The sequence below is a fragment of the Haemorhous mexicanus genome, chromosome 6 (assembly GCF_027477595.1).
Source record: "Haemorhous mexicanus isolate bHaeMex1 chromosome 6, bHaeMex1.pri, whole genome shotgun sequence".
Classification (NCBI taxonomy): Eukaryota; Metazoa; Chordata; class Aves; order Passeriformes; family Fringillidae; genus Haemorhous; species Haemorhous mexicanus.
In genome coordinates this window covers 30232975-30259915 of record NC_082346.1, presented here as the reverse complement: position 1 = coordinate 30259915, position 26941 = coordinate 30232975, and the positions used below count along the sequence as shown (strand labels likewise).

Sequence of the window (26941 nt, the reverse complement as noted above, 5' to 3'; positions counted from 1 at the left end):
TGCCCCAAAATAAATATAGCTGGTGGCTGTGGGTTGACAGCAGAGATTTTGTTTCTCTTTGTAGACAGACCAAGAGGCTCACATGGCTCTATCTGAACATAGAACCTGGGACACAATGCAAACTGAGCTTTGAAGAGATCTTGAACTTCACACTAGCATCGCTCTTTCATCATTTCTGTTTTATTCTCACCCCTTTGTATAATTATTTCTTTGCCTTTTCATCTGGTTTATTTTGTATGAGTGCTTCTGTTTTTGTTGTGGTCTGAAATATCTGGAAATTAGTACTTCAGCTTAGTATATTTGCTGTCTTTTGTATTTACAACCCTTCTGGATCCATTCTGAAAATTGTATTTCAAGGGTATGTGTTGAATGGGTGGTGGAGAGTTAATACCAGAGATTCTGCATCGTACAATTGCAGTCTTTGTCCACTGTTTAGATAAAAGCTGTAGAAAGCCCAGGGATTTGTTCTGAGAATTGTGAGCAGCCATTTCCAAGACATATAGTTTTTATGGGTTTGACCTGCTTGAAATTTTTTTGAAACTCATTTGCAATCTGAACTGGTTTTGAGTGGGTGACTATAAATAAGTCACCCAATAGTTCAGTAAAGTGTTGAAAAACCACTTCAGAATTTGAGGTAAAATATGGAGCATTGAGCTAATAAAACCTATGATGCCTTTGGGTTTTGTCACTGGATTAACAATGTAATCTCTCTGTACAAGCAGGTTTTGGCAACTTTGGGGGTCAACATCTCGGTCTTGGATTGTTTTCAGCTAGAGGGAAACCTAAAATTCTCCATCCTGAGATGTCACGTCAGCATCAGGCCTGTACTTTCCAGGGTCTGATGTTGTTTAAATAGGATGACTTAGTGTTTGCTCCCTACCTGCAGTATTTGGCTACAGCACCAGCTGCACTTTTCTTCATGTAAGAAAATTACTTGTCTCCCAGGGCAGAGGGTGCAGGTGGCAGCTGGCTGGTGTACAGCATCACCATGGTCCCATTCTTTTGCTGCAGGTTGGCTGGGCCACCACAGTCCTTTTTCACAACACCTCAAGGAACAATGCCAGCTCTGGGCTGATCATGCAGCATCTCAGTGCCAGTGGGATGGAGCTGCCTGCCAGCATGTTGGCTGAGGGGGTAAAAGTTCTCTTTGTCCTTTGAATCTTTTCCACCCTGGAAAGGAAATCTGGCCCTAAAAATCAAAGATGTTTGATGTGCCAGTGGTGGCAGCAGAACTGAAAGCTGGACAGGACTCTTGGGATAGAGCAGATAAACTGTCTCTTGTCAGACACTTAAAGAGGTACTGTAATCCCTTCTTCATCCTGTTTTCCACCACCAGCTGGGATAACACAGAACCAAACCAAAACAAAACAAAAACTCAAAAAAAAAAAACCCCAAACAAAACCAAACCAACCCAAAATCAGCCGTAAATAATTTTAGTTGGGGAACTAATGCTTAATAAAAGTGTAATTCAGAACAAATTGTCTTTAGGTCATCTATTAGAAGAGCACACAAAGTGAGCCTCAAGAGTGTCCCCTGAACTGGAAAAGGATGACTGGACCTTTTTTTCCCTCCATACACTGCTTAGCCCTGCATTTCTAAACGGCAGATATCTTCTCCCAGCTATCTGGAAGGGGGCTCTGCCCTCTTCCAGCACTGGCAATAGCAGTGACAGCTCTTAAATGTCATGAACAAATTCAGCAGGGGAATACAGGGAAGCAGTTTTAGGGCAGCATGTGCCTGCTCTGCCTGTCTCTGCCTTTTATTTCATCCTGTGTGTTGCCTTGCTCTCAGATCATATGCTTCTTCTATCTACAGCAAATTGCTTCAGAGTAGGCCTCACCAGCTTTGTCCCTCTGGCCAGCACTTCAGCTCTATGGGGGTCTGCCGTGATGGTTTTGCTATTCGGATAATTCTCTGAAGAGACAGCCATCACTTTGCAAATTCACCTTTCTCCCCTCTCCTTTTTACACTGTATGTTTGTGTGTGTTTGTATATACATATATTTATGAATACACACACATGTAGACATATGCATATATATATATATATATATATATATGCATATATATTATGTATATATGTGTGTATATATATATTTGCCTTCTTTAAATATGCATATATACCCTCACCGAGGGTAGCAGCAGAAATTTGCCAGTGTTTCAGCTGGAGCTTCCTGTAGGCCAGTAAGTCCTGGCTGTGTTTGCTCCTTGTGTTGAGGAAGAATCATAGGATTCACTGGCTGAGCATGATGTTTATAACACACTGATTTGAGCAAGGGTGAAAAAAAAAAAAACAACAAACACCCACAACATTTTTCTAATCTTCACCCATCAGGAGTAATGTACTTTGGTGAAACGATGGGGGAAGCTGGAATGCTAAGGAATACTAAACACTAAATTCACCAATAAATATTTTAGAAAGGATGGTGAAATGTCATTCTTCTCAGAAGAAAAACAAATTTTTCAAATACAGCAATGGGCAGAAGGGGGGAGAGGGGAGGAGGAGGAAAAAATGCATTTGTTTTCTGTAAAATTTTGAGCTAAAGGCTCAGGACAAGAAGGACAGTATTTCCTTTTGTGATGGGTGGGTCATTGGCAGATAACTACCTCAGTGCTTAGTTAATTGTGCTGTAAGTCCCTTCCATTATTTAGATCTTGGGTTGCATATACTTTTTTTTTTTTTTGTCTCTGCTTTAATGCCCAAAGGGAAATGCCAGACCCTGGATGATCAGTTTGCCAAATGGCATTATCTCACTCCACAGTCATGACTGTAGGGATGTGTTTTAGGCAAATGAAGAACAGATTTTCTACTCTTTATAAATCCCCTCTGTTCTAGCATCTTGGCCAAAGGTATTTAAGTTAAGGTGATGCAGGTAATTCATCTATCCCAGCTTTACAGAATAGATATAAGCAAAAAATGACATGAGCATGTTTTATCCAGTAGTGTACAAATTAACTTGAAATACAAAGCCCTAAAAGGTTTGTTGACTATAAATATGATAGGTTTTTTTCGCAGTCAGCATGTGTGTGAGCAGAATGGCACTTTGATCTTTTTTGTTCTTGGGTTGGTGTCACTCACCTGAACTCCGAACATAAATATGTTGACTCTTTTTTGTCATGTAATCTTTATATTTGCTTATAGTTATGGAAAATAGGTTTTGAGCACATACTTACTTACTGAGAGTTTTCAACTCACTGCAGATGGAGATGTGTTATGTGCTCATTTTGAGTTCTCTTTGGCAAGGCAAATGTCAGCCAAATGCTAAAGATGATGGACAATCAGATAGTAAAGTGTTTTTGCATTAAAGAGCTTCTGTCAAATCATTTTATTACTCTGTCACCCGTACACAACACGCCCCACAGCTGAAGTGTGTGATCTGCTTGCTGTTCTTAGAATTAGTATGATTTCCACTACATGCTTTAGATCCATAATCAGTCAATCCTTACCATCAGCACCTCACTTTGTGAGACCTACCTATGCTTTGTGACAGACTACTTTTACCAAAAGAATTGGTCTTTCTTCTAGATCACAATGCATGCTTTTATATGTACACACTCCAAAACTGCAGATGGCTGACTTTGATAATGTTGGCACAGAGGGTTGTGACCTGCCCAAGAATTTCCCTTCTGTGGTGTCAATACTGCAAAAAATTCAACTCCTAAAATTTTGTTATTTCACTTTTTATTTTAAATAAAACCTCAAGCTGACAGTAGCATTGTTTTTTCATGAGTGTATGGTCTACTTTTTCATTCCCAAGTGCAATTACACATCCCTCTTTGAATATATTTTTGTGTCATCTGAACACATGTTTCTTCAGTAATTTGTTTTGGATCTTTAAACTTGACTGTATCTGATGAAGGCAAATGACAAGATAATTGCCAAATTTCCATTACTTGCTATTTTCTGAGTTACTAAGTGTAAAATTACAGGCAGGAGGAAGGTGAGCTTGGAGGACACTGGGGGCATTTGGAGACCTTCAAGGCTACTGCAGGGATCAAGGAATTAAAACCTGGCATGGTGTCAAAGAAGATGAAAACACCTTCAGGCCTCCAGAAAGGAGAAGGATGTGGGAGGTGAGTGACTATTTTGAAACAGGGTGGCAGTGCTGACTGTTCGGGGAGAGACCACAGAGGACCAGCAGGATTTGACAGCAAACTAGTCAAAAACTGCAATGGAGGGTGTTCTGCTGCAGCAAGTGCTTGTACCAAGAAGCAAATACAGATGTTTCCCCACAAATTCAGACTAATCCAAGCTTCCCTTTCTGAGCCTTTGCTAGTCACACATACACAGACCATGTCCAGTACTTCCTAGCACCACATAATAGTTGTGGGATACACTTCTGGTTTGCTTCCCTCGTTCAGTTCAACTTAAATAATTTGTGTAGTGAATATATGGCTGGAGCCCTGTATTGCTGAGTATTATGTTGCCAGGCTAGGTGCAGGAAGAGGGTTGTGTCCTGCAAAAACTTGGTGGATGAAGAGTAATTTCTCTGCATATTTGATTTTCCTTTTGCACAGCAGCACAGGATTAGCAGAGCAGACAGGAGCCCTGGGATGTTTCAGCTTAGACCGCAAGTACCCAGTGCATGCCCCAGTTCTACACACAGCTGCAGGTAGCAGTCAGGTAATTTGAGGCTCTTAGTGAGTATACAGTAAGGAGATACACTTCCTCCTGCAGCCCTTTAGCTTTCATACAAGAGGATGTCTTGCAGAGGGTTGACTATCTGATAGTATTCCTTCATGAGAAGGGAGTGGCAGAGAGAACTGTGATCTGTAGGGTGAGAGTTGTGGCAGTTAATTACCACAGCAGGTGAGATGATAATCTTGTAGCCTTATTGCACTTGGTGTCCTCTTATCCGGTCTGTCTTCCTATAGCTGCCAGTGGTATTTGTTCAGCTTGGTTTCAAGTAAGGACACTGTGCAATGTGACTGAGGCAGTGCAATTACTTTCATTACTAGTGTATATGCATAATTAAATCCAGAGAGCTAATTTGCTGCTCTGCAAGCTTTTTATTACCCAAGGGGAAAAGTGGGATTCCCAGGCAAAGTTCACTGGCAAAGTAGAGGCTGAGTGATGCAGAAAACTCAATTTTAGTGCTGCAGTGCTTAGCTCTTAGATGCCCTGATACCCAGTGAAATGAAAAGCCTAGCTAAGTGGATATTTAGGTGCCTAATTAGCGCTACAAAAGCTACCATGCAGTCAGAGACTCTGTAAGATGGTCAGCAACAATGCCAAGAAAGGAGCAGGAGCCACATATATATTTTTGAATGATGTGGGCACTTCCCTTCATTCACGCTCATGCCAAGCATTGATTACCTAGGCAGCTGGCCCAGCTATTACCCATCATATCCACTGGTTAAGTGAAATCCTCCTGCAAAAAAATCCATACCAGGATTTGCTGGTACATTCAGAGTGACAGAAACACATCACAACCAGCTCTTTGGAAATCCTTTGCTCTTCTTTCTTTCCCCACCTTCCTTATTGTAGCAGTGGTAGTTTATACCACCCCACCACCGTGTAATTGCAGCTCTCTGGTAGCTCTGGGTTGAAATTCCCATGGGATCCCAGTTAGCAGATACAGCTGCTAAAAGAGGAATGCCTTATCTGTGAATCCCTGTAAAATTGAATATTGAGTTTTTCAGTGCTGTCAGGACTTGAGTCTGTTTGGGCAGGCCCAGAAGCAGAAATTAAAGCAATCAGAGAGCTTTACTGATGGGATCTTGGGTGTCATGGGGATACAGCCAGTGCCAAAGTAAGGCAGAAGCTGAAGAAGGGACTCTGAGGACCTGCATTTTGAATGAAGGAAAAAAATCTCTGTAGATTTAGACTGCATAACTATGCAGGATGGGAGGCAATGGGGATGCAGCCCGTTATACTGTATTAATTGTCTGAGCAAAGTGAAGACTATAATTCCCCTCAGTGCTCTTCTCTCTGTCAGGCTTCTTGTTTGAAATTCGAAGACTGTTTAATCTAGAAATGCATGTGACAAAGTTTTCCAAGATGCTCTGTGGATAACATTCCTTCCCTGGATGTCAGAGCACTGACTGATGGAAATGAACAGGACTTCCCATCATGACTCTTCTTGACTCTGGGTCAAGATACAAGATAAGCACTACAAGTAGTTAAAATAAATCTGCTGCAAATTGATTCAACTTCACAGAAACTTAGTTGATTTCCTTTATTCCTGTGTCTTTCATTGTAATTACACTATTGAACTGGGAGCATTTCTGGCACCAAAAGACTTTAAAGGCTTATATAAAGATGGAGTATGAAAGTCTAGATTCCTGCAGGAGATAACTGTGGAATATAGTGCTGTATTGGGAGCGGTGCAGTAGTGGGAAAAGCAATCAATGGTCCTTGGATGATGGCAGAAAAAAAAAGAAGTGTCTGTGAAAGACTCATTGTTATGATACATTTGAAGGACTACCAGTTGGCTAATGTTAAAAAATGAGATTCTAGTAAAATTTTATGAATTGAGGACTAAAGCAGATGAAATATCTGTTAGTTCCCATTAGAGACATCCGTGAGCAGGGCTTGGCTCAAGGTCAGTGATTTGTACAAGGCTTGGCTTTGCTGTCATAGAGGAATAACTTATTCTGCTGGTTTATCTGGCAAAGATACAAAGATGGGCAGAGCAGGATGAGCATCCAGGGAGGTCAGGGTAGCTTGTTTGGTCTTGGTGTCCCTCTGTTTGGGAAGTCACTGGAGTGGCACCCTCCAGCTGCCGTGAGCCTTGAGGATCTCCCCCTCGTGGATCTGGGCTGCCCTGGGAAAAAACCCGACTTGACCTTTTCCTAAGGTCAGTCTTTGTTACTTCCTACCACTTGTCCATCTGAGCTGTTTCACACCCCAGATTTTTGGAGAGGCATTGCTTCTGTTAATCAGGTCCTGCCTAGGTACTGATGTTTGAAACCTAAGAACAGAAGGGTCCACCTTCACATTTAAGACAAAATGTTTCTCTGTTGCATTTCCTAGCAGGGATAAGGAAGCCAGCAGTGGTGGGAACCCATCCAGCAGGTTTCACTGCCCACACTGACAGCAGTGCAGTAATAGACTGATACTAGCAGGGATCAGCAACCCTCTGAGTGCACGGTTTCCATTTCAGTCCTTAAAGATGAGCTCTCTGTGAGTGAGGATTTTCACCTTGTCATTCCTGGGCTTGGTACCATACATGTTAGTATCCAGGATCTGCTGTTCTTCCATGTTGCTTTTCTTGTAGTTACAAAGTGTCAGAGGTGGCTGTGCCCAACTGGCTCTTCCAAGTTGGAAACTAAGAAAACTAGGACAGTAGCCCTCTGGCATACTAAGTGTAATGATAATTATGGTTTTTTTCTAATGGATTGTTCATAATTCTCAGAATGGCATTTTCATTCTGGCATATATTATCCTCATCTGAAAGTGGCTGGGTTGATGAAGGACATAGACCATAATCTATGTATCTTTGATGAGGCTGGTGCAGGAAACACATCACAGGTGATGCTCAGTGCTGTGCTCCTTTGCTATCAAACTCTAGAAGAGGGGTCCTGTATTTACCAGAAGTGGGAAGTAATGGCTGAAGATTGTCAGAGCAGGTGGAAAGAGTGTAAGTAGATCAGGAAAAGCCTGGAGGCTGAGAAAAGATGGAAAACTGAAAGTCCTGAAAGCTTTTGATTAAAATCTTTTACCTGAAAGATTTCTAGAGTTTAACACTTTTCCATTGATTAAGCCAAAATTAATGCCCAGAAACAGCACAGAAACAAACTCAAAATTTGGGGTTTGCTTTCTGAATTTAATATAATAATTACCATATCTTTCCATCTACCTCAATCAATAGTTAGATTTTTTTCATAAAAATTGTTATAACTGCATATTCAAGAAATTTTATTGAAAAATCTGAAGCATAAAGAAATGGAAAATACTGTGTGCTATCTATTTGGCTTCAGGTACAGTATCTGCTTTAATTAATAATGATGTATCTCTGCAGATCAAGAATAAAAATACCATCCCCACTATTAATCCTTACATTAAATTTTCAGATCATCAATATTAACTAAATATAGCTACAGTAAAATAGAGAAGAAGCATTTGTTTGTTTTTACTGGACATTATTCTGTGTGTTACAGCAAAGATTTCCTTTCAAATTCACCTGATTTGAAAGGCAGAGTTTCTACTGACTGTGCAATTTAGCAGAGAAAGTGTCTGTATTTTATCAGATTCAGCTGCACCTTTCCTGCTGAAGCATGTTTAAAAGCCAATGGATCTATTTTTGTGAGTCATTGCAGTCCATTCTGCTGCTGTTCAGTTGAAGGAAGCTATTTTTGTAATTTTGCTATTTTGTAACAAATGTACCAATTTAGTTAGTATTGAAAAAGTTCCAGACATCTGTGATCAAGGTTGATAAATCTAGAAGAAACCTGTTCCTCTGCTAAAGGGAGTGAACTGGCCTGTGAGACACTTGCACAGAGTTTTGAACTAATATTGCAAAAACCAAAAGCTCTGGTTTGAAGCGACAGAAGGACAAAGACTGTCTTCTGCATGTGCTGAGGAATTTGCATGTAAGTTATTTGGTATTGTATTAATCAACCTGTAATATTTATTATGAGACAGGTCTTGAAATGAATCCCAAAATATGAGTCTGAAGGCTTTAGCAAGTTCAAAGAAAATACCCAGGGCCACACTGAAAAAAGTCTGAGAATATCCCTTCTGGCTGCTTGAGGGACATGAAAGTTTTTATTTATTTAAAAAAATAGGAAATCTGCCTCTCCTGAAATTTAACTATGTTGGCCATTAGAGCAAAACCTAACCAACATCCTCATGTTATTCTGTTATTCTGTCTCCCTTGTGGGCTGAAGAACCATGCCCCTTCCCAGAAGAAGGACAGCAGTTACATCATAGTTCTCAAGCCCAAGAGAAAGCAACTTGTTAGCATTATATTTATCAAATATGAAACCTTCCTTCTAGAGCTGTTAAAAGACTGGAGAACAGAGGTGAAAATGTGTGGATGGGTTCACCTTTTGAGATGATGTGATCTACAGTGCTTCAGAGGTTCCAGTGACTGAAGATAGCTGTGCCCTCCAATTCTCTCATCATCCAGTAGGTTAGAGTCATGCCAGGACTTCCACAGGTAAGGGAATACAGCTTGGAAGATAACTGGGCCCTGCTGATATGGTGGCCTTGCTCTCAGATGGGCTCACTCAGGGTGCAGAGGAGGGGCTGCAGCCTGGGACACACCAGCAGCACTGGATGGCAGTGTTACACAAGTTCAAACAGCTTCATTTAGGTTTAGGAATAAAGGCAAAAAGCATGCCGTGCTTGTGACTGGAAATGTATGGGATTTGGAGGGGATATCTATAAGTCCTATTGGGATGTACTTGACTAGATTCCCTTCATTTCCTTCTCCTATCCTGTCTCTATTCTTTGGAGACTACTTTCCCATGCTTTCTTTTCTCCCAGTTCTCTTGTTCTTAATGTGTATTTAGGTGTTTCCCGTGCCTCTTCTGAGCTGGCCAGGTACTGAAAAGGTCAGAGATAAACAGCAAGGTTTTGCTAATGCAAAAGCAATATATAAAACCCAAGAATCATAAACCCAACAAAAAACCAATGTCTTTTCCTCCTTCCAGTTCTTTATCTTTAGGCAGAAATGACCAGGAGGGGCAGAGTACCTTGACATTAGCCCAGTAAATGTGCATTTAACATTAAGCTTGATAGAACCAAATATACTGCAGGGAAAAATTTGAATTTGTGTGGCTGGCAGTTTACTCCTGTTATGGAGTTTGCCTGTCACTGCCAGTAGCTCAGGGTAGTGATTCCAGAGATGACACTAACGCAGAGCAGTGTACATGTTACTCCAGTACTGACACGTGTACCAGCACTGTCCCTCCAGAGATGTGTGGAATATTCCTCTGGCAGGGACATGGTAAGGCAGTAAAAGCTGCTGAATAGGTATCATTGTGGCTTTGTTCCACCTGCTTGGATCCTGAGCTGGGTTTTTTTCTTCTGCTTTTCATCTCATTTATCAGTGTAATACTGGGTCACTCTTTCATACAGTAAATATAATTACAGTGCAGTTACACTCTGTGACTCTGTTTCATGATACCTATAATTACTGTTCATTCATGTAGCTAGGAGGTTAGTCAATTCAGTGGACATATTACTTATCAGTCTGCTTTCTGAGTTACTATCTCACATTTTAATTGCAATTGTACTTTTTGTACATACATCTGAGGGTTCACCGTGTGAGTCATTTGTATGAGGTTAAACTTCTGGTTGAATTCAGCCTGTTTACAGCTATATGGGTTTTTTTTTTTTTGTGAGCTAGTAGTATGTCAGGTCAAAAAAAAAAGTTAAATCAACATCCAAACTGGTAAGGAACACATCATTCCTACATGAAATCCATGCACTGCTGAAACATGAGTGGTATGAAGAGTTTAAGAAGGGCATGAAGTTGACTCTTAGTTTTATGAGTCTCCTTGTTTTATGTGCACTGCTCTTGAGGTGATCCAGAGCTACCTACATTTCGAATGATTGGCAAGGATTGTGGCATATGGAAAATCCTTGGAACTGGGAGAAAAGCCATGAAGAACACTGCTGTTCCTCTTCCTGCTCATTTCATACAGCCCAGGTATTCTTCTAAGTATTCTTTTGCTGGATTCAGCAGGTCTTGACTTCCACTCATGGAATATGGCTTTGCATTTGCAGTGGTAAGATTAGTTTGATGATTTTTTTTTTTTTTTTAAATGAAAAAGGTTTGCCCACTTCAGTAGTTTATGAGATCAATCGCACTTCAAAGGCTTCCCAGGCTGGACTCTTGCAGCCATTTGATGTTAGAAGGTGGCAGGAAGCAGCTAGCTCCCTGCATCCTTACTTCCCCTCTTCTCCTAACTTTGTTTTTTATCCTCATATAAAGTTGCTGACAGAACCAGCAGCAGCATCTCAGACAGCAGAGATGATACATTGAAGCAAAGCTTCCTCAGCCAGCATGGAGCCCCTGCAGTATGGCCATACCAATGAGCCTCTTCCTTTATGCTTTTCCTCTGCTTCACTACCTCTCCCCAGGCCAGGACTTCCTCCCAAAGGACTATACACCTCACTCCTCTTCCCTTGCTGCTGTGTCTTCTCTCCCCTTAGCCTCTGCCCCTCTTCTCTTCCCTCAGCTCCCTGAGGTGGGTGTCCAGCACAGATCAGAGGGAAGGGGTGGCTGTACACTTCTCCTGCACAGCTGGCATGGAAACCATCAGAAGTTGGTTGCATCTATTCTGTCTCAGACCCCCCAATTCCTTTTCTCTTGGATGCCTGTAAATTTTTCAGGCAAAGAAAAAGTATTTTTCTCCTGGGGAATTAGATTTCAAGCCCAGAGAAACTGACACTGCACAATGTAGGAAATTGTCAATTGGTTTTTAATTGTTTTGCATCTTTGACTGCAGGATTTTCAGAGGATCAGTCTTGGAGCACAGAGGCACTCACATCTTTTTAAAAGCATTGGGAACTCATCCCCTAAATCTTTCAGGACTCCAGGACCCTGTCTTAAACTTTGGGATAGCAGGTGCTGTGAAAAGACAGGGGGATCATGAACCACTCCCGTTTGTCATGCCAAGAGGTTTGGTCTTAAGTCCTGACTTTCCACTTCACGAGTACCAGCTGCTTTCCAGGAGCTTACACTGGGGGGGAGGGAGGAGGAAGGGGCCAGTGATGGGAGCTGTGCCTTAGCTAGTTTGTAAATTATCTTTGTATATGCATGAAAATTAAGATAATTATATCTCTTATAAAAAGAATCTGTTTGTGTGCTTTTGCTGTTTATATGTATCTAGAAGGAAATTGCAGGCTACTGCCTGCCAAGTATATCCCCAGAAATATTTTTGAAACTGTCATCCGTAGGCATTGGATACCAGAGGCTGTTTAATCTCTCTCCCACTTTCTTTCTCTCTCCAAGCCTCCATCTCTCACTCTCTGGCCCAGTTTTTGAGCAAAAGGAATTTGGCTGTTTGTTGCAGTGTAAAGTGCAAAAGGGGATTTTTGTAATGTCTATGCTTATGCTATAGCAATCATCTGACCTTATTCATGATTTGCATTCAAAAGATATGGGGAAGCACAGAAGGAAACCTAGAGAGGAATACGTAAGGAAACTGAGTCAGTACCAATCCCTTACATCCATGTCCTGCAGCTTGTAGAGCCTCTGTTCATCAAAGTAAGGGTACCTGGGAAAGCAAACACTGCCCTCTTCAATAAACTCTGATTAGCCAGTTATACCACTTAAAAACACAACTTAGAGCATATTAATTTATTTTAATGTAATGAAAACATGAAGTGTGATTCCAAACTGTAAGCAAGCATAGATCAATTAATTGCAAGGTAGAATATGGAAACAGAGCATCTGGCCTGCAGTGTTGGTATTGTGATATTGTGATTCTTACCAGGAAATCTCAACAGAGAAAGAAATATTAGAAGTAGGACTTTTTATGATATCTCACATTGTGCATTGTGACTTCAGTTTAAGAAAAAAATGAAAGGCAGCTCTATGCACACTCTTCCTTGCACATTTCCACCTCTTATTTGAGATAGATATTCTAACATCTATTGAATTTTTTTCCCTATTTTTCTGTGATTCAGTGCTTCAGTTGTTAGAATCCCCAAACACAGAGCAAGAACTGCTATGCTTTATGTTGTCTATGACATATTAATTGTGCAGTGTACACTTAAAAGCACAATCCATCTGTACCTTGGAATCATAGGGACTTTTCTGTGGAATAAAATGGATATACCAAGTCAGTTTGAATGAGGTGAAAACTACTTAAAGCAGAAAGAGACTTAGACATTCCTACTTCTAATTGTGCTAATTTTAATATTTAATCAAAATTAATTTCTTATTCCATCAGAATTGATTTGTCCATCTTTTGTTAATTCTTTATTAAATTGCAATTAATATATTGGCAACTTCTGAATTTCTAGGTGAAGCTAATAGCTGTGAATCTTGGATTCATAATTGGTTACAATGCACAGAGGTAAAAAACTTAACGGTCTTTTTGAGGAACTGATTAATTTGCTCTCAAGAGTGGATATATAAACATTAATTATGTTCTGAAGGGCTTTAGCTATTAAAACCAAGTTTAAAAAAATACAGGACAGTTTAAATTATCAGTTCTGCTTTTAACAGTGATGGCCAAAATCACTGGTGTCCCCAGTGTTCCAAACAGTACTGTTTGGCACCAAGCTCACCTTGCATAAGTTGGACATTTAAACAGTTGCTCAGCACATCCCCCATACAAAACTCTGTCACCAGGCTAAGGGGATTTTGGTCAGAGACACCTACCTTTTTCTCTACAATTCCAGTTTTGGAGAGATGTTATCTTCAATATTGTTGTTGTTCAATATTGTGCCTGTTAGAGCAGTTCTTAGGACTATTATTAAGTATTTATGAGTGCTTGCATCATGATTTTTGCAGGCCTCGAATAGGACAAGAGAGTAGCCAGAGTGTGTACCTACATGTACGTGCATTGCAGGGACAGGGTTTGGAGAGGTGTGGCACTAGGTGTACCTGCTCTGCCTGGGAAGGGCCCAGTTTCACAGGGCCAAGGCACTGTGAGCACAATAAGGCCCTGCAACTCTGACCTGTAGCAAAAGTTGAGAGCAAAGACTTTTTCCTGGAGCAGTGAGGTTTACATCTTTGCTCAAATCAAAATTAGTAGTTATGAGCCATAACAATTGTCTGTACTTGTGTAATCCTTTCTTGAATGAAAATCAAACAATCAAACACACCCCTCAAGGCATTTCTCTGGGGCATACATTTTGAGTAAATTAACAAACTTCTGTTATGTCTTGTTGGGGTTAATGAGCCTTTCATTTGGGCAAGGTGGTATGTATCGGGACAATCATCAGCTTGTGTTTCCTTGCCCAGCTTGTATTTCCCAGCCCATGCTTCTTCAGCTGAATGCTGCAGTGGAATCTCACCTGCTGCTTTGCTGCTGCATTTCATTTGGGCCAATAAGGCTGTTCTCTCCTTGGACCAGAGCAGGATTAAGATGCTCCTTTTTTAATTAGAGCGTCTTATAATATTCCTGGTTGCCTGTGTTTTTTCTTCTTGCTCTGTTTTAAAGTGCATTCTCGCACTTCAAGAATGATGAAGATATATTCCAGATGAATGATGTCTGTGATATAAGAATACAGCATTTCTCATCCATAGTTTACTATGACAATGCACTGTTAATAGATCTTCTTCAGCAAGCAGAAAAGCAATTTTAGTTTCTTTCGCTTCAGCGTTTTGCAAAGTGTCAAATCAGCATTGAATCAGAGCAAGAGTAAGGCTGATGGCAGGCTCTCAGCCTGCCTTCTGGATGGGTGAGACAGGTTTTGCAAGCTCTGGTAAGAACTGGAACATTAGGAAATGATTCTCTGAACTTTTAGGTTCTACTGCTGTCCCTGAGAACCTATTTTTTGATATGTTGTCCAAGAATGATCAGAACAGAATACATGTGTATTCCAGTTTTTAGCTTCTCTAGCAGAGTGGTTAGAAAGACAGAGACATAATTTCTGATACATGCTATGTTTAATCAATCCCCAAATAAATTCAAGGAAAAGATAATTGGTCTGTCCCTGTAAGTAAAGGATGTTAGAAAATAAAGGATGTTAGAAAATTAATTCTTTTTCTAATGGTTTTGTATTTACCCTTTTTGGTTGGGATTCAGGGGCCCTGAGAGGATAAGAGGGATAGGGTTTTCTTCTCCCCAGCTACTTGAAGTACTAAAGAAATAATCCCACCCATTATGAAAGAAAAGCACAAAAATGTTCATTTGAAAATTTATTTCTTCACAAATCTAGCACAGTATGAGACACTGAAGCTTTATTCTAAGATATGCCTTTCTGTGACATTACAAATTAGAATGCTCAACTTACCATATCAAGGAGAGAAAACTTATTTTCCTGTTGATATATAAAGAAGGAAAATAGTTTCAGAAATAGTTAATTGCAGCTTTTCTGGGAGTAGTTGCATTTATTTGTCCTCAAAATGGTTAGTGGGGAGGATGAAAGTGTGTTTCTGCCATTAGCAATGATTTAACCCCCTTCTCTTTAGACACAAGGAGTCTTATGCTGGTTTGCGGTATTCAGACTACAGAGATTCAGTTCCAGAAGTGGAGGGCTCATACCAACAGGCAAAAACTTGCACGTTGCTGTTTGGCAGGTGGAGCTGCTGATGTTCTCCATTAAGTTGGGCAATGTGTGGAGTTTGCCAGTCTCTGCAAGGTAATTGCAATTTTGGCCACTGTCCCAGGACTGTGGCATCTCTGGAGGAGCTGCAGCAGAGCAAGGAGGGGATGTGGTACTGCTTCTCCTGGCTCTGAAGTCCCTTTTTCTTGTAGCCCCATCTTAGCTGCTCCCAGGCTTCTCCCTATATCTGGTAGAGAAAATTCCCTCTGGGGCTGGGAAGCCAGGGATTGGGAACCAGAAAGAAAATCACATTCTGAAAGATTTTTTTTTTTTAATATTAACTAGCAGAAAACACAGCCACTGCCCCGGGAGGGTGAAGAATACAGCTGCCACGGGAAAAATACCTCATCTTCTCCCAGCATGCAGCCCTCAGATCTGGCTACCCATCAAAATATATCCACGAAACATAGAATTCCTTCAAAACAGATAATAAGAACAATTTGGAGAATGGGAAGATTTCCCTATGAAAATAGATGGAGGAGGTGAAGTCTGTGTATTTCACCGAGAAGACGAGTTAGAATGTATATGTTCTGCAGGATGCCAAATAATAGAGAGGAATTTCCTGTGAGTCCTGTGCAAGCTTCCTGAGTGCAGTAACAGGAGAGATTGCTGAAACAACAGGGACGACAACCAATGAAAAAATAAGAGAGAAGGGGATACTTTTATCTATACCATAAATAACCTATCTTCAGGAGGTTTGTGGAGTTCAAGCCCAGCAATCACTAGCAAAAGCTCCAGTTGCTTTCCTTGAGGCATTTAAGTAACTGCATGACCACAACTGATGTTATGACCAGCAAGATTGTGCCATGATACATCCTTTTTGAAAACCCTGGAAATTATTAAACAGTGTGTTGCGTGATTTGAAGACTGTTTAAAAAATTTCCCTTCTTTTGCTATTCACAGGAAGCCGTGAGTTTGAGAGGCTTCAAATACAAATTCCACTTAGTTGTGACAACATATGAGGTTTGGGGTTTTGCTAATTATTGATTTCTAGCTTTTAGGGAGTGCTTTAGTGAGCAACTCTCTGTTGACATGAGACGAGGATCAGCTTGGCAGATGCTGCCTATGGTTCTCCTCACCTTTCTACAGAGGATGACTGGTGCTCTACAAGGGAGGATCTTCATCTCTAGCACTTTGTCGTCTTGAGATGAATATAGAATATATTACCATGCTTCTATCATTAAAAGGAGAATATGCTGTAAGGGTTTAGTTTATGCTCTGGAAGGAGAAATGCTTTTGCTTTATCTCTCTATGTTCTGGTCTTGCCCATGCTGTATTATTTGTACTCAGAGCTTCAAAAACTTCCCAGACTAAGTTACCACAATTGTCATAGGACCTGAATATGGTATCCATCTCCCCTGCTTGAGGCAGAAAAGGCAGCTATGCGAAGTAAACTTGAGCTTGTATGCAAGGGAGACATGGAGAGCCTGTGCAAGGACAGGCTGTAAGCAGTAGGTAGTGAGAATTGTGTGTGTTTGTTAAAAAAGGCTTGCTAATAAGAGTGCCTACTTCAGCCAGTCACAGATTCACAACTTGTGAAATTTACAAATGCTTTAGGTCTGGTCGAGTTAAAGGAGAGCTTGCACCATCCAGATACTGAAATATTCCTGTTTATTGAAACAATAACAAAGAGGGTTCTGGACTGCTGAATGCACTAACTAGAGGACATTAATATATAGAGTAAAAGCACTACCTAGAGTGTCCTAATATATGTATATAGTAAATTCTCTAACTAGAGTGTGTTAATATATGTAGCAAAAGCACTAACTAGAGAGTTCCAATATATATAGTAAATTCAATAACTAGAGGGTATTAGTAAGTATAGCAAATGCACTAATTACAGGGTACTAATATATACTGTAAATGCACTAACTACAGGAGGTTCATATAGACAGGGTCTGTCAAGAGGCCCCAGAAGCACAGCTCTGTGCACGAGGATCTCTTTCAATGGCTGTGGACCAGCAGTTGTTTGAGCTGATGCAGCAGGCGTACTTACTCCTGCACAGCCTTGGTGTGGGCATCTGGATTGCTGGCCAGATGCTGGAAGAGGTTGGGTGGTTGAGCCACCCGGAAGTCAGAGGGCAAACTGATCTCCTCAGGAAGCCTCTTGTTGCATATGATGAAGTGGTTAAGCTGTTTTATGTCCAGTGAGCAGCGGAGATACTTCAGGATATCCATCAGTCGCTGCTGGAAATCCCTCCTGCGCCACCGTGTCAGGGGTACGGTGTTCAGCAGGTACATCACCACTGTCTTCAGGGCATTGCTGGAAAAATCTCAACCCATCAGGATGCTGCTGAGGAGCTGCAGGAACTTGCAGTGCCAACTGAAGGGCCTGTCTGGAAATGTGCCTGAAGAATTTTTCCTCTGCCACAGCGTAAGTCTCAAGCCACGTTGTGCTTGGGACGCCTACTTCTGCAGTCTGGCTGCCCACAAAGATATCTGAGTCTCCTTGCCGCACTCCAAAGATCACCTCAACCATGAAGCTTTCCTTGTCTTTGCTTAGGTGAAATTTACAGGAGCGGCTGCAGGGCTGCAACGTTAAACGCCATTGGCAGGACTGAGGCAAAAGCATCCAGGCTATTCTCATGAATCGATAAAACCAGTGGACAGTTTTCTCCACATCTAGATAGGAGCCAGTGCAGAGGGTGTGCAGGAGGCTGGGGTCCTGTTTCCTTTTCAGCTCCTCCTCAGGGTGGTGGAGGAAACACAGCATGTCCTTTCCCAGCCTCTCCCTTGCGCAGGTGCACAGCAGCTCCACACGGACACAGAACTTCCTCTGGAGCATCCCTGCAGTGTCCAGTTCCAGGTGGAAGGCATGTCCTGGAGGGGCCCTCAGGGGTACAAGCATGCGGTACACAACATCTTGTGCACAGGAACTCCCGCCTTCAAAGGCAGTGCCCACTCCGATGGCTTGTTGTGGCACTGGGTAGAAGCTATTGGACAAGCCTTGTCCAAAGACATGTATGAGTTTGTCCATCAGGTCCGTAATCATGGAGCAGCCTTTGTCCAGATCCCGAACAGGCAACTGTATCTGCACTTCTGAAAAGCTTCCAAAGTTCCTTTTGATGCTGCGGTCGTCATCTTCTTCGTTTGCATCGCCTTTGTCTTCTCCATTTCCAGCAGCATTGACTTCCTCTGCTTCCTCATCGTTGTTTACTTCTTCCTTTGCATCATAATAGCCTTCTTTTGCTTCACATCCAACACTGCTTTCTGCCTTTGCATCAACGTTGCTGCCTTCTTCCTTTCCATCCCTATTGTCCTCTTCCATATTTGCATCGTTGCTTTCTATGTCTTTCTTTGCAGCTGTGTTGTGTCCTTCTTCTTCTTCCTCCACCGAGTTGCTACTGGAGCCCTCCTTCTGGTCACTGTTGTCTGGATCACATCTAATTTTCTTGAGTCCAAAGCGCAGCGCCAAGAGGAGGATGAGGATTCCAGTCATAGCCGAGAGCTGCCCCACGAGCGGAGCTCCCCAGGCCTCACTGCTCTGCTCCAGCTTCATCTGCTCCAGTTCCAGAATGAGCTGAGTCATCTGCTGGTTCAGATACTCAGCACGCTGCTGCATGCGCTCCAGCGCAGCCTCATCCAGCCCATCGCTGGCCTGCTGCGGGTACTGGAGGAGGACTTGCACAAGCAAGAAAAGGAACTTAATGGTGAGCATGGCCTTACGGAGGTGAGCAGGGGTTGAGTGGGGATGGGGAGGGGACAAGAGCCCCAGGGATCTGATGGCAGAAAAGTGGGGGCCAGGCAGCTGCCAGGCTGCAAGGCCTGTGCCACTGCCCCAGCCGCAGCACTGTGCCCTGCCAAAGACACTCCCGCAAGGAACTGGCCTCTGGAGGCACAGTAAGAAGCGGCTCCCCGGGTACTTGCGTTTCTGCCGTAGCCTTCGTTCAGAGTTCAGCACAGCCTCATGTCTGCATGCAAGCCCGCCACTTGCTGAGGCTGTACTGGGGCAGCCCTCCCTGCCTCTTTGGTTTATAGGTGCCCCCATTGTGACACTGGGGCTGTGATATCACAGGTGCCACAGTGCATCCTGGCCAGGCCAGCCACGCCCTTCATCTCAACCTCAGCTCTGGGACTCCTAATGGCTCCAGGCAATCAAAGGCCTGATATGCAGGAAGAGCAGTCCCAGGGGTCATGGGTCGTAAGGGAGCCCACTGGGGTTCCCTTGACAAAACAGGCAGAAGCCCCCCCTCCAACCCTTTTCAATCTGAAACTGGGTGACACGACCCAGGAATGCTTTGTTCCAGGAAATCTTCTGCTGTGAGATGGAACCGTTTCCTTGGTGCTGACCTGTGTGCTTGTGGGGGTGCTCTTGGGACCTAAGTGGCACCCTTGGGTGTGTAGTGCTGAATATCCTGGTGGTGACATGGGGCTTCTCCATGGCAGGATCTCTATTCCTGCTGTGCTGCTGTGGGAGGACCTTGACTCCATGGAGATATTTCCCAGGGGTGATGGGCAGGTGTGGGGGGTGATTTCCAGTGGGCAACTCCCACTGCCAACAGAACATAGTGTTCTGTGTGTCCGACAAGTTCATTTCTGCGGTGCCAAAGCCCCTGAGAGGGTCTGGGATGAGCAGGATCTTCATTGTCTCCCAGTGAATACAAGGAGGCACAGCAGTGGTGCCTCCTGCTTGGTCCCTGCCCAGCCAGAGCTTCAAGGGAGTTTCAGAGCCCATGTGAAGTGGCCAGCAAGGCCTGAGAGTGCAAGGGGAACACAGGGTGAAAATCGGCTTGGTAGGCACCGTGGTCTTCAGTGGCTGCTGCACCAGGGAGATCATTGAGAGGGGGAGTCTTGCTGCCCATGGATTTCCCTTTCCCTGCTGAGTCCCACATCTTTCCCTCTTTTTGCTTGTAGTATGAGGTCAATTCCAATAGTGTCTGCACAGTATATCTGTATCCACAGCAGTGAAAAAATTGAGTACTACCTAATTTAGCAGGCATTTTCTGTTCAGTTCATTTCCTGCTTCCTGACCACTTTTTGACTTGGAGCTTAGGGGACAACATGGCCTTTACTCATCATGTCTTCATGGCCCATATGATCTCTCATGTTTCTAAGTTGCCTTATCACAGGATCTTTAGATCCTGCATTGCAGAGTAGGAATGAATTATAAACTCGAGGGTTTAGCAAGTTTCATATCCTTGCAATGCTATCATGTTTTTGAGCTCCTGCTGCACAGCAAACTAACTTTGGAACTAACCAGGAGATATTTCCTGGATGTCAAACAGGTGCTGTGGCATCTCTCATTAAAGAATCTCCAATTGCTAACTTCTGAGTTGTTTTCCTGGTGACACTGGTTCTAAGATGGGTGGTGGGGTCTGGTGTGGCTCAGCTTTAAGTACTTGGCTTTTCCTGGATCTGGTCTCTTTCTCACGTCCTCTGAATTCCCCAATCCCAGATTACAATGTCTTCTGCTTACACTTCTGTCTTACTCTTCTTCTAAGGGCTGCTGACATCCTGACAACTCCATTTCTTGAGGCACCAGCAGAGCCTTAAGAGCAGGACTTGGAATAGAATAAAAGCTCATATCTGCTGCTGCTGCAAGACATTCCTAAGCATAGATCCCCAGCCCACGCAGATCTTGTCCAGGGTTTTCTGCTCCATGTGCTGTACAGAATAATTCATCTGTTGTGCACAGCACTAAGGGGTGACAAATTTTCCCAAGTGCCCCAGGGCAGGATCATTGACATTTTAGAGAGCCTTATTTACAGCATCAGAGAAGACAGAGCCCACCAGAGCATCATTTCTGCAGCACTCTCTGCCCACAATTCCTGACAAAGTGATGCACAAACACTCACAGACACAGCATTTGTTCTAGTGCAATATTTATTGGCAACTTTGTCCTGAGGGAAGCTCCAAGAGGGAGCAACAGCAACTCCCTGAGGGAATGGACTCTCCCAAATATGGAGGGCATTCAGTGTCTAGGTGGTAACATGAGTCTTGACTTCCAGGCTCCTTGCCATGGCCTTTTCACAATTGTTCTTTATAAATGAGCTTTGCAGAGAGAACACAGTCAGTTAGGGGGTGGGGGGGAATAGGAACTATGGATTTTGTGTTTATGAACTGTATTTCTGTGAGATGTATTTACTGCATTTATGTACTCTGGATTTATGAGCCATAGTTCATATATGAACTGTGTATTCTGAATTCAGAATATGAATTCTGCAAACCTAGACCCAAATCTGTGTTTAGGAATGTTGTTACAATTTCTGGACTGTAAAGAAAATCAATGTGTAAGCTTTTCTAGAGCCAGAATTGAGACACATGCTATTTTTTTGCCACATCAGCTGCAGAATTAGCAGTTTTCCTGCAAGCATGATGCACATCTTCCCATTTCTTTTCAGAGAAATGCATCATTCCATGCTAAGTTTATGAAAGAAGTAACTTACAGGGTATGGGTGCTATGGTTGTGGCAAATATGAGAATATGACAGTTGGTTGAAAAACTGAGCACTTCACACAGCAAACAATAGAAGTGTTCAGGGGATCACTTTTTATCTCAATTTTCCCACATTTATTAAGGTGTCTGATGAACAGAAAGCAAAGGGTGGTGCTGTGTCACCCTCCAGTCTGAAGGTCTGTCCAAAGTCCTGACATGATGTATAGGAGTGTCAGGAATGGGAGACCATGTTTTTATACAGATATGGAGGGTCACAGCCAACCCTTGGTGATGGGAAGTGGGGGTGGGAGGGCACATAAACAGGGTAACATCTGAGAGAGCAGGTGTATCATGGCAATGGAGAATGAATGAATGAACGAACGAACGAATGAATGTTGTCATTCAGACTGAGCTTCAGTTAAGAAACTTAATTAAGACCAGAACTACCTGCTTTTGAAAAATAAAAGACAGGAAAAAATTATTGCAAACAGCATTGCATTTGCTTCCCAAAGAAAGATAGAATGAGAAATCGGAACTCTGATGGAACACAAAATTACTTGTGGAGATTATTTATTTCTGGAGATTTTTAACTGCAATAAACAGCAGGCTACATGCAATGTCCCAGATCTGTGAAATAACAGGTTTAAGTAGGAATGCTAATTTCTTACAAAAAAGACATTCCAATTTTCTTCTTAAGAATGAAATTGTGCAAAGCAGAAGATGCTGATAGCCTCATTCATATGTAATACATTCATATGTATTTCCAGAATCTGTAGTACCTGTTAAAACTAAGGCAGAAGCACTGAAGGAAGAAGAGACTGAGTAAAGCCTGTGATACTGCAGGGAGTTCTCCTAATGGAGTGGTATTTACATGTATGACAACAACCAGACGTCATACCACTTCTCAAAAGAATATTTTACTCTCCATTCTTTTTCACTGGCTTTGGATATTTTTCAGCAGTTGCTGTAGAAGTGTTCTCTGCATAAATTTGTGGGATAGAGAATGGGTGGTTTAAGACTACAGAATATTCCCATGGCCTCTATATCCCCCAAATGGTATTTTTCCCTGCCTAAGGCTGTTTAAAACCTTAATCTGCCTTGGACCAAAAATGCTTTCAGTGTGGAGATGCATCTAGATGCTATATTAAAACCAGATAATTTCCAACTATTTGAAACTCACTGATAAAGCAGGCTGCTAAAATATTGCCAAAATTTTCTTCTTAAACTGCAGTAGCTAAGACTTCAAGATCTGTATAGGATATTTTTAAATGTTGGTCTTATACAGGGTTGAGACAATACAGTGGTGAAAAAACAACTTTAAGATAATCAGGTAAACACTAGGTAGGTATCTCCCTAGAGTGAGTTACATTTTAACCATGAAAGGAAGGCCTAAGGCAGCAAGTGACTGGGTCAGGAAGATGGAAACTGAAATTTTATTAGTCTCTCTCAGTTGTGTTTTCATCTCTCATGGTTTGTGGGGTTTTTTGTGGTTATCAATTTTATGTTTTTGGAAGCTCCTTCTACACTTCACTGACTGTAACTAGCAATGCAGTGTACAGACACTGAAACTGTCATCTGCAGGGTCAGTCACAGAGAAAAATAATTTGATATTACTGGCAGACTAAGCCTGCAGCCAATGTTGTGTGCAAAAAGTACCTCTGAAGCTGGTCCTAATTTTTCCTAGTGTAGTACTTCATGTTGATGTATATGTCATGCATTAAACTACTGGTCTGATGACCTTATTTTAATGGTGACTGCAAAGCTAGAAACCTCTGATTTCTTGAGATCTCCTATATGACATCTATAAGCATCTTGCAATATTGGGATATTTTTGCATTTTCCTTCATAACTTTTGCAATTTTATTGTAACAGGATAGATCATTATATGTCAAAAAACAAGGTTTAATCCCACAAGACCTAGGTGTGCATGGTTCAGCCCAGTCTTTTAATGCTTGGTATCTTCTCAGGTTTAGGAAACAATGCTGAAGGGTAATGGTTTGTGCAAAATTTCAATGAGAGTTCTGAGTGCTTTGCAGCCACAAGTGTCTGAGTTTCATGTTCAACCACCTGAATTTCTTCTACTCCAGCTCCCACCCTTTAACAGCTGGTCTGAGCTGGTTGTCCAGACTCTCACCAAAAGAAGGAAGAGATGGTGTCCACTCCAGAGGGCATAAAATCTGGATCTAAAATAGGTGAGTTATTTTTCCCCAGGTGACTATAGAGGAAATCTGGGAAATTGTGTTACAGGAGGATGTAACTTTATGCCCATCTGAGATCATGAGGTGAATCAGTCTCATCACCTAGGAGAGAAATCCTACAGCTGAGTCTGTGCACCATCCCCATCATATAACACAGTTCTTCAAGGTTGAGCTGGAGAATGAGCAGAGTACTTTTACCTTTGTTTGAAATTAATTTCTAATAATGTAAATTCCTGTGAAATTGACTGGAAGATTAACATACACAAAGACTTGTTTGGTCTAGCAAAGACCAAACAAGTGCCTCTCTTTTCAAAAGATGCATTGCCAGAGAAGACAAGGTTGGGTTTTGTCATGGAGAATAGGTTTTTTAATTGTAGATTAAAAATGAGAACTGATGAAAATAATTTTAAAAGTATGACTTAAAACACGTGGGCATGGGTTCATGCATGGAGGCTAGAGGGGGCAGGAAGGAGATAAATACGTAGATTGAAGGCAGATGTAGATTTTTGAGTTGCATCTAAATGAGCTAAAACCTAGTAGCCTGTTTAAAATGCAGTCTTGGTCCCCTGTTCCAGCTGCAGTCATCTTCGTTTGTTACCTTTGGATCTGCCAGCCAAATGGACCTGTCCTGTAGCTGTGTGGCCACTAAGTCATCTGATGGAAGTGCAGGGAACATGTGTGGCCAGGCCTTGGGTGAAAAGGACATTTTGGTAGCAGATGGCTGTGTTAGATAAGGTGTACACTGAACTTGTGCTCCTTACCTTGGTGGACTGGCGAGTTGGACTGATTGTTGGAGGCTACATCCAAGGCCTCTAGTAGTAATGGGTGAACACACAGCTGCTTGTAGCTGTGGACAGGATGGTCAAATTTTATCTTCAATGAGAATTTTCAGGGTTACACAGCAAAAAAAAGCATGAGACCTATTAAAGAACAGAAGCTTAGCTGTTATTTCAAGGTGATAAGCGACCTCCCAGCTAGGCTATATCTCCAAATGTTGTTGCTGGAATTTTGATTCCTGGTGCTGTACTTGTACTATGCAGTTTGGAAAGTCAACATATCAGGCATGCAAAATCTATAAAGACTTAGCCTGCTCAAGAGGTAGAGACAATAGAAATTCTTCTGGGTTTCCCTGATCATTCAAAAAACTGAATAGTTGAGCATCTAGGTGGAGAGATATTTTATGTTCTGAAAGGGTGAGGAGGATCAGCTGATTATAACAGGGTGAATAGAGCTGGTTTTTTAGCTTGTGTCGGTAAATTGGAGCTCACAACCACATGAACTGATCTGTGAGCCTTTTCTAAATATGTTCTGCCTGTCATGAAGGGTATTATTTGTTTGGACATGTGATTTAAAGGAGCAAAATTTAGCATAAGATCTCTAAGTCACTGCAAATACAAATATTTAACTCAAAGTGAGATGGCTCAATGGAGTGCTAAGGACTTTCTTTCTCCATCTTTCAATACTTACACTTTCCCCTATGGTATTGCCATCAGCTGCTGAGCTAAATCTGAAAAAGGCTTTTTTGGAGGGAGGGCAATGGGAGACAGAGACAGGCAGTATGGAACAGAGCTAGATACTGAGTTATTGGTACGCTGATATGGTTAGATACTGAGTTATTATTATTGTTAGATACAGAGGTATTCATGTTCTGTGAATACTAATGAAAGTGCATCTCAGGATATTTCCAACAATTATGTATTTGAATGGAACATCTTCACCTCTGCTCAATCTCCTTCAAAGCTGGAGTTCTGTTAATATTTTAATAAAAGAATTTCCTGGGAAAAATATGAAAAAAAAAAGAAAGACTGAGTTTTAAAGAACAATTTTGCAGAAGGTAAACTGTGAATTTGTAAATATTTGTACTGAAAATATGTGCTGAGTTGCATTAGCAGACCATGCTCAAACAGCAGCTACAGATTCTTCATTGTCAAAACGTAAGGATGAGTTCCATGAAGCTCCACAGAGGATTGCTGTAGGTCTTGTAGTACTCATTAAAGGGTTGGATGATGACACAAAAAGAATCATTATTAAATTTGCAGGATAATTTCAAGCAGCAAGAGACTGCAAGTATTGTAGAGGATATGATTAAAATACAGTGATCTTGATAAATTGCAGGTATGATCTGAAAAGTGTGGGTAGAATTCAGGATGAAGAAGAGCTACATTTAGACAGGAACAAGAAACTGCAGAAACACAGGACAGCAAGGAAGTCTTCTCAAAGCAATTCAGTGGGAAAATATTTAGCAGGTTTCCTAGAACACAATTGAACAGAATGAAACAATGCTGAGCTAGTGCAAAACAGGAGGACGCTGCCCTGGGCTGTCTTTGCAGGTGCAGACTGCTCTGCTCAGCACTGGTGAGGCATCAGCAAGAGTGGTGTGTACAGTTGTGGACACAACATAAATGTGAAGCAGCTGGAGGTAGTCCGGAGGATCAGAATGGTAAGGCATTGAAGAAACAACCTGTAAGGAAAGAAAGGTTATAGTGTCTAATCTGACACAGAAAAATGGGTTAAAGACTTTAAAATGTGAAATTCTGCTCCTAAGAAAACAGTAGTAATCTGTTTTCTACATCTATAATAGAGGACAAGAAATAAAGGGCTCTTGTTTTAACATGAGATTCAGCTTCAATGTTAGGATGAAATCTTGTCCAGATAATATTTCACTAAATAGCAGAAAAAATATGGCATCTCCAGCCCTGAATGTCTGTGAGAACTTGTAAATTTAGGTATAATTGAGCCTACCCTGAGCAGTGAGCCAGACTCTGATTTTTAGTCCCCTCCTAAGCTACAAATTTATAAGAAGCAGACCCCCTACCTTCTACTGAATAATTTACACATTTAGTTAAACTTAACTATACTATTCTGAATGTGCATCACTGCAGTCAGCTTCAGTCTCTAAGAATGTAAGCAGGAACAAGTTGAAAATTTTAGAATTTTAATTTGTCAAAATTTGGGCAGATTTTAATAAAATAGCATATCCTTGTCACCAAGGCCCATCTCCCTGATACATTTTTAACAATAGTCTCAAAACATGGGCATATTCAGTTATAAAAATACATTTAACATGGGCAAAAGCCTTTTTTCATCAGATCCTCTTTGGAACTGGTTAAGCTGATTTTGGTGTAACATTAAAAATAAAATTAAAAAAAAATCCAGAGTTTTGCTGATTCATGTAGTGAAACATTGTGGCC

At 41.8% G+C, this 26941-nt stretch overlaps 1 protein-coding gene across 1 annotated transcript; it reads right to left on the bottom strand.

Annotated features, from left to right (window-relative positions):
- Positions 1-17169: 17169 nt before the first annotated feature.
- On the bottom strand, positions 17170-19165 carry LOC132328397 (inositol 1,4,5-trisphosphate receptor-interacting protein-like 1). Its single transcript, XM_059848216.1, is given in 2 exon segments — positions 17170-17506; positions 17508-19165. Coding segments are annotated over 2 exon segments (1995 nt in total).
- Between the last annotated feature and the right edge of the window lie 7776 nt (positions 19166-26941).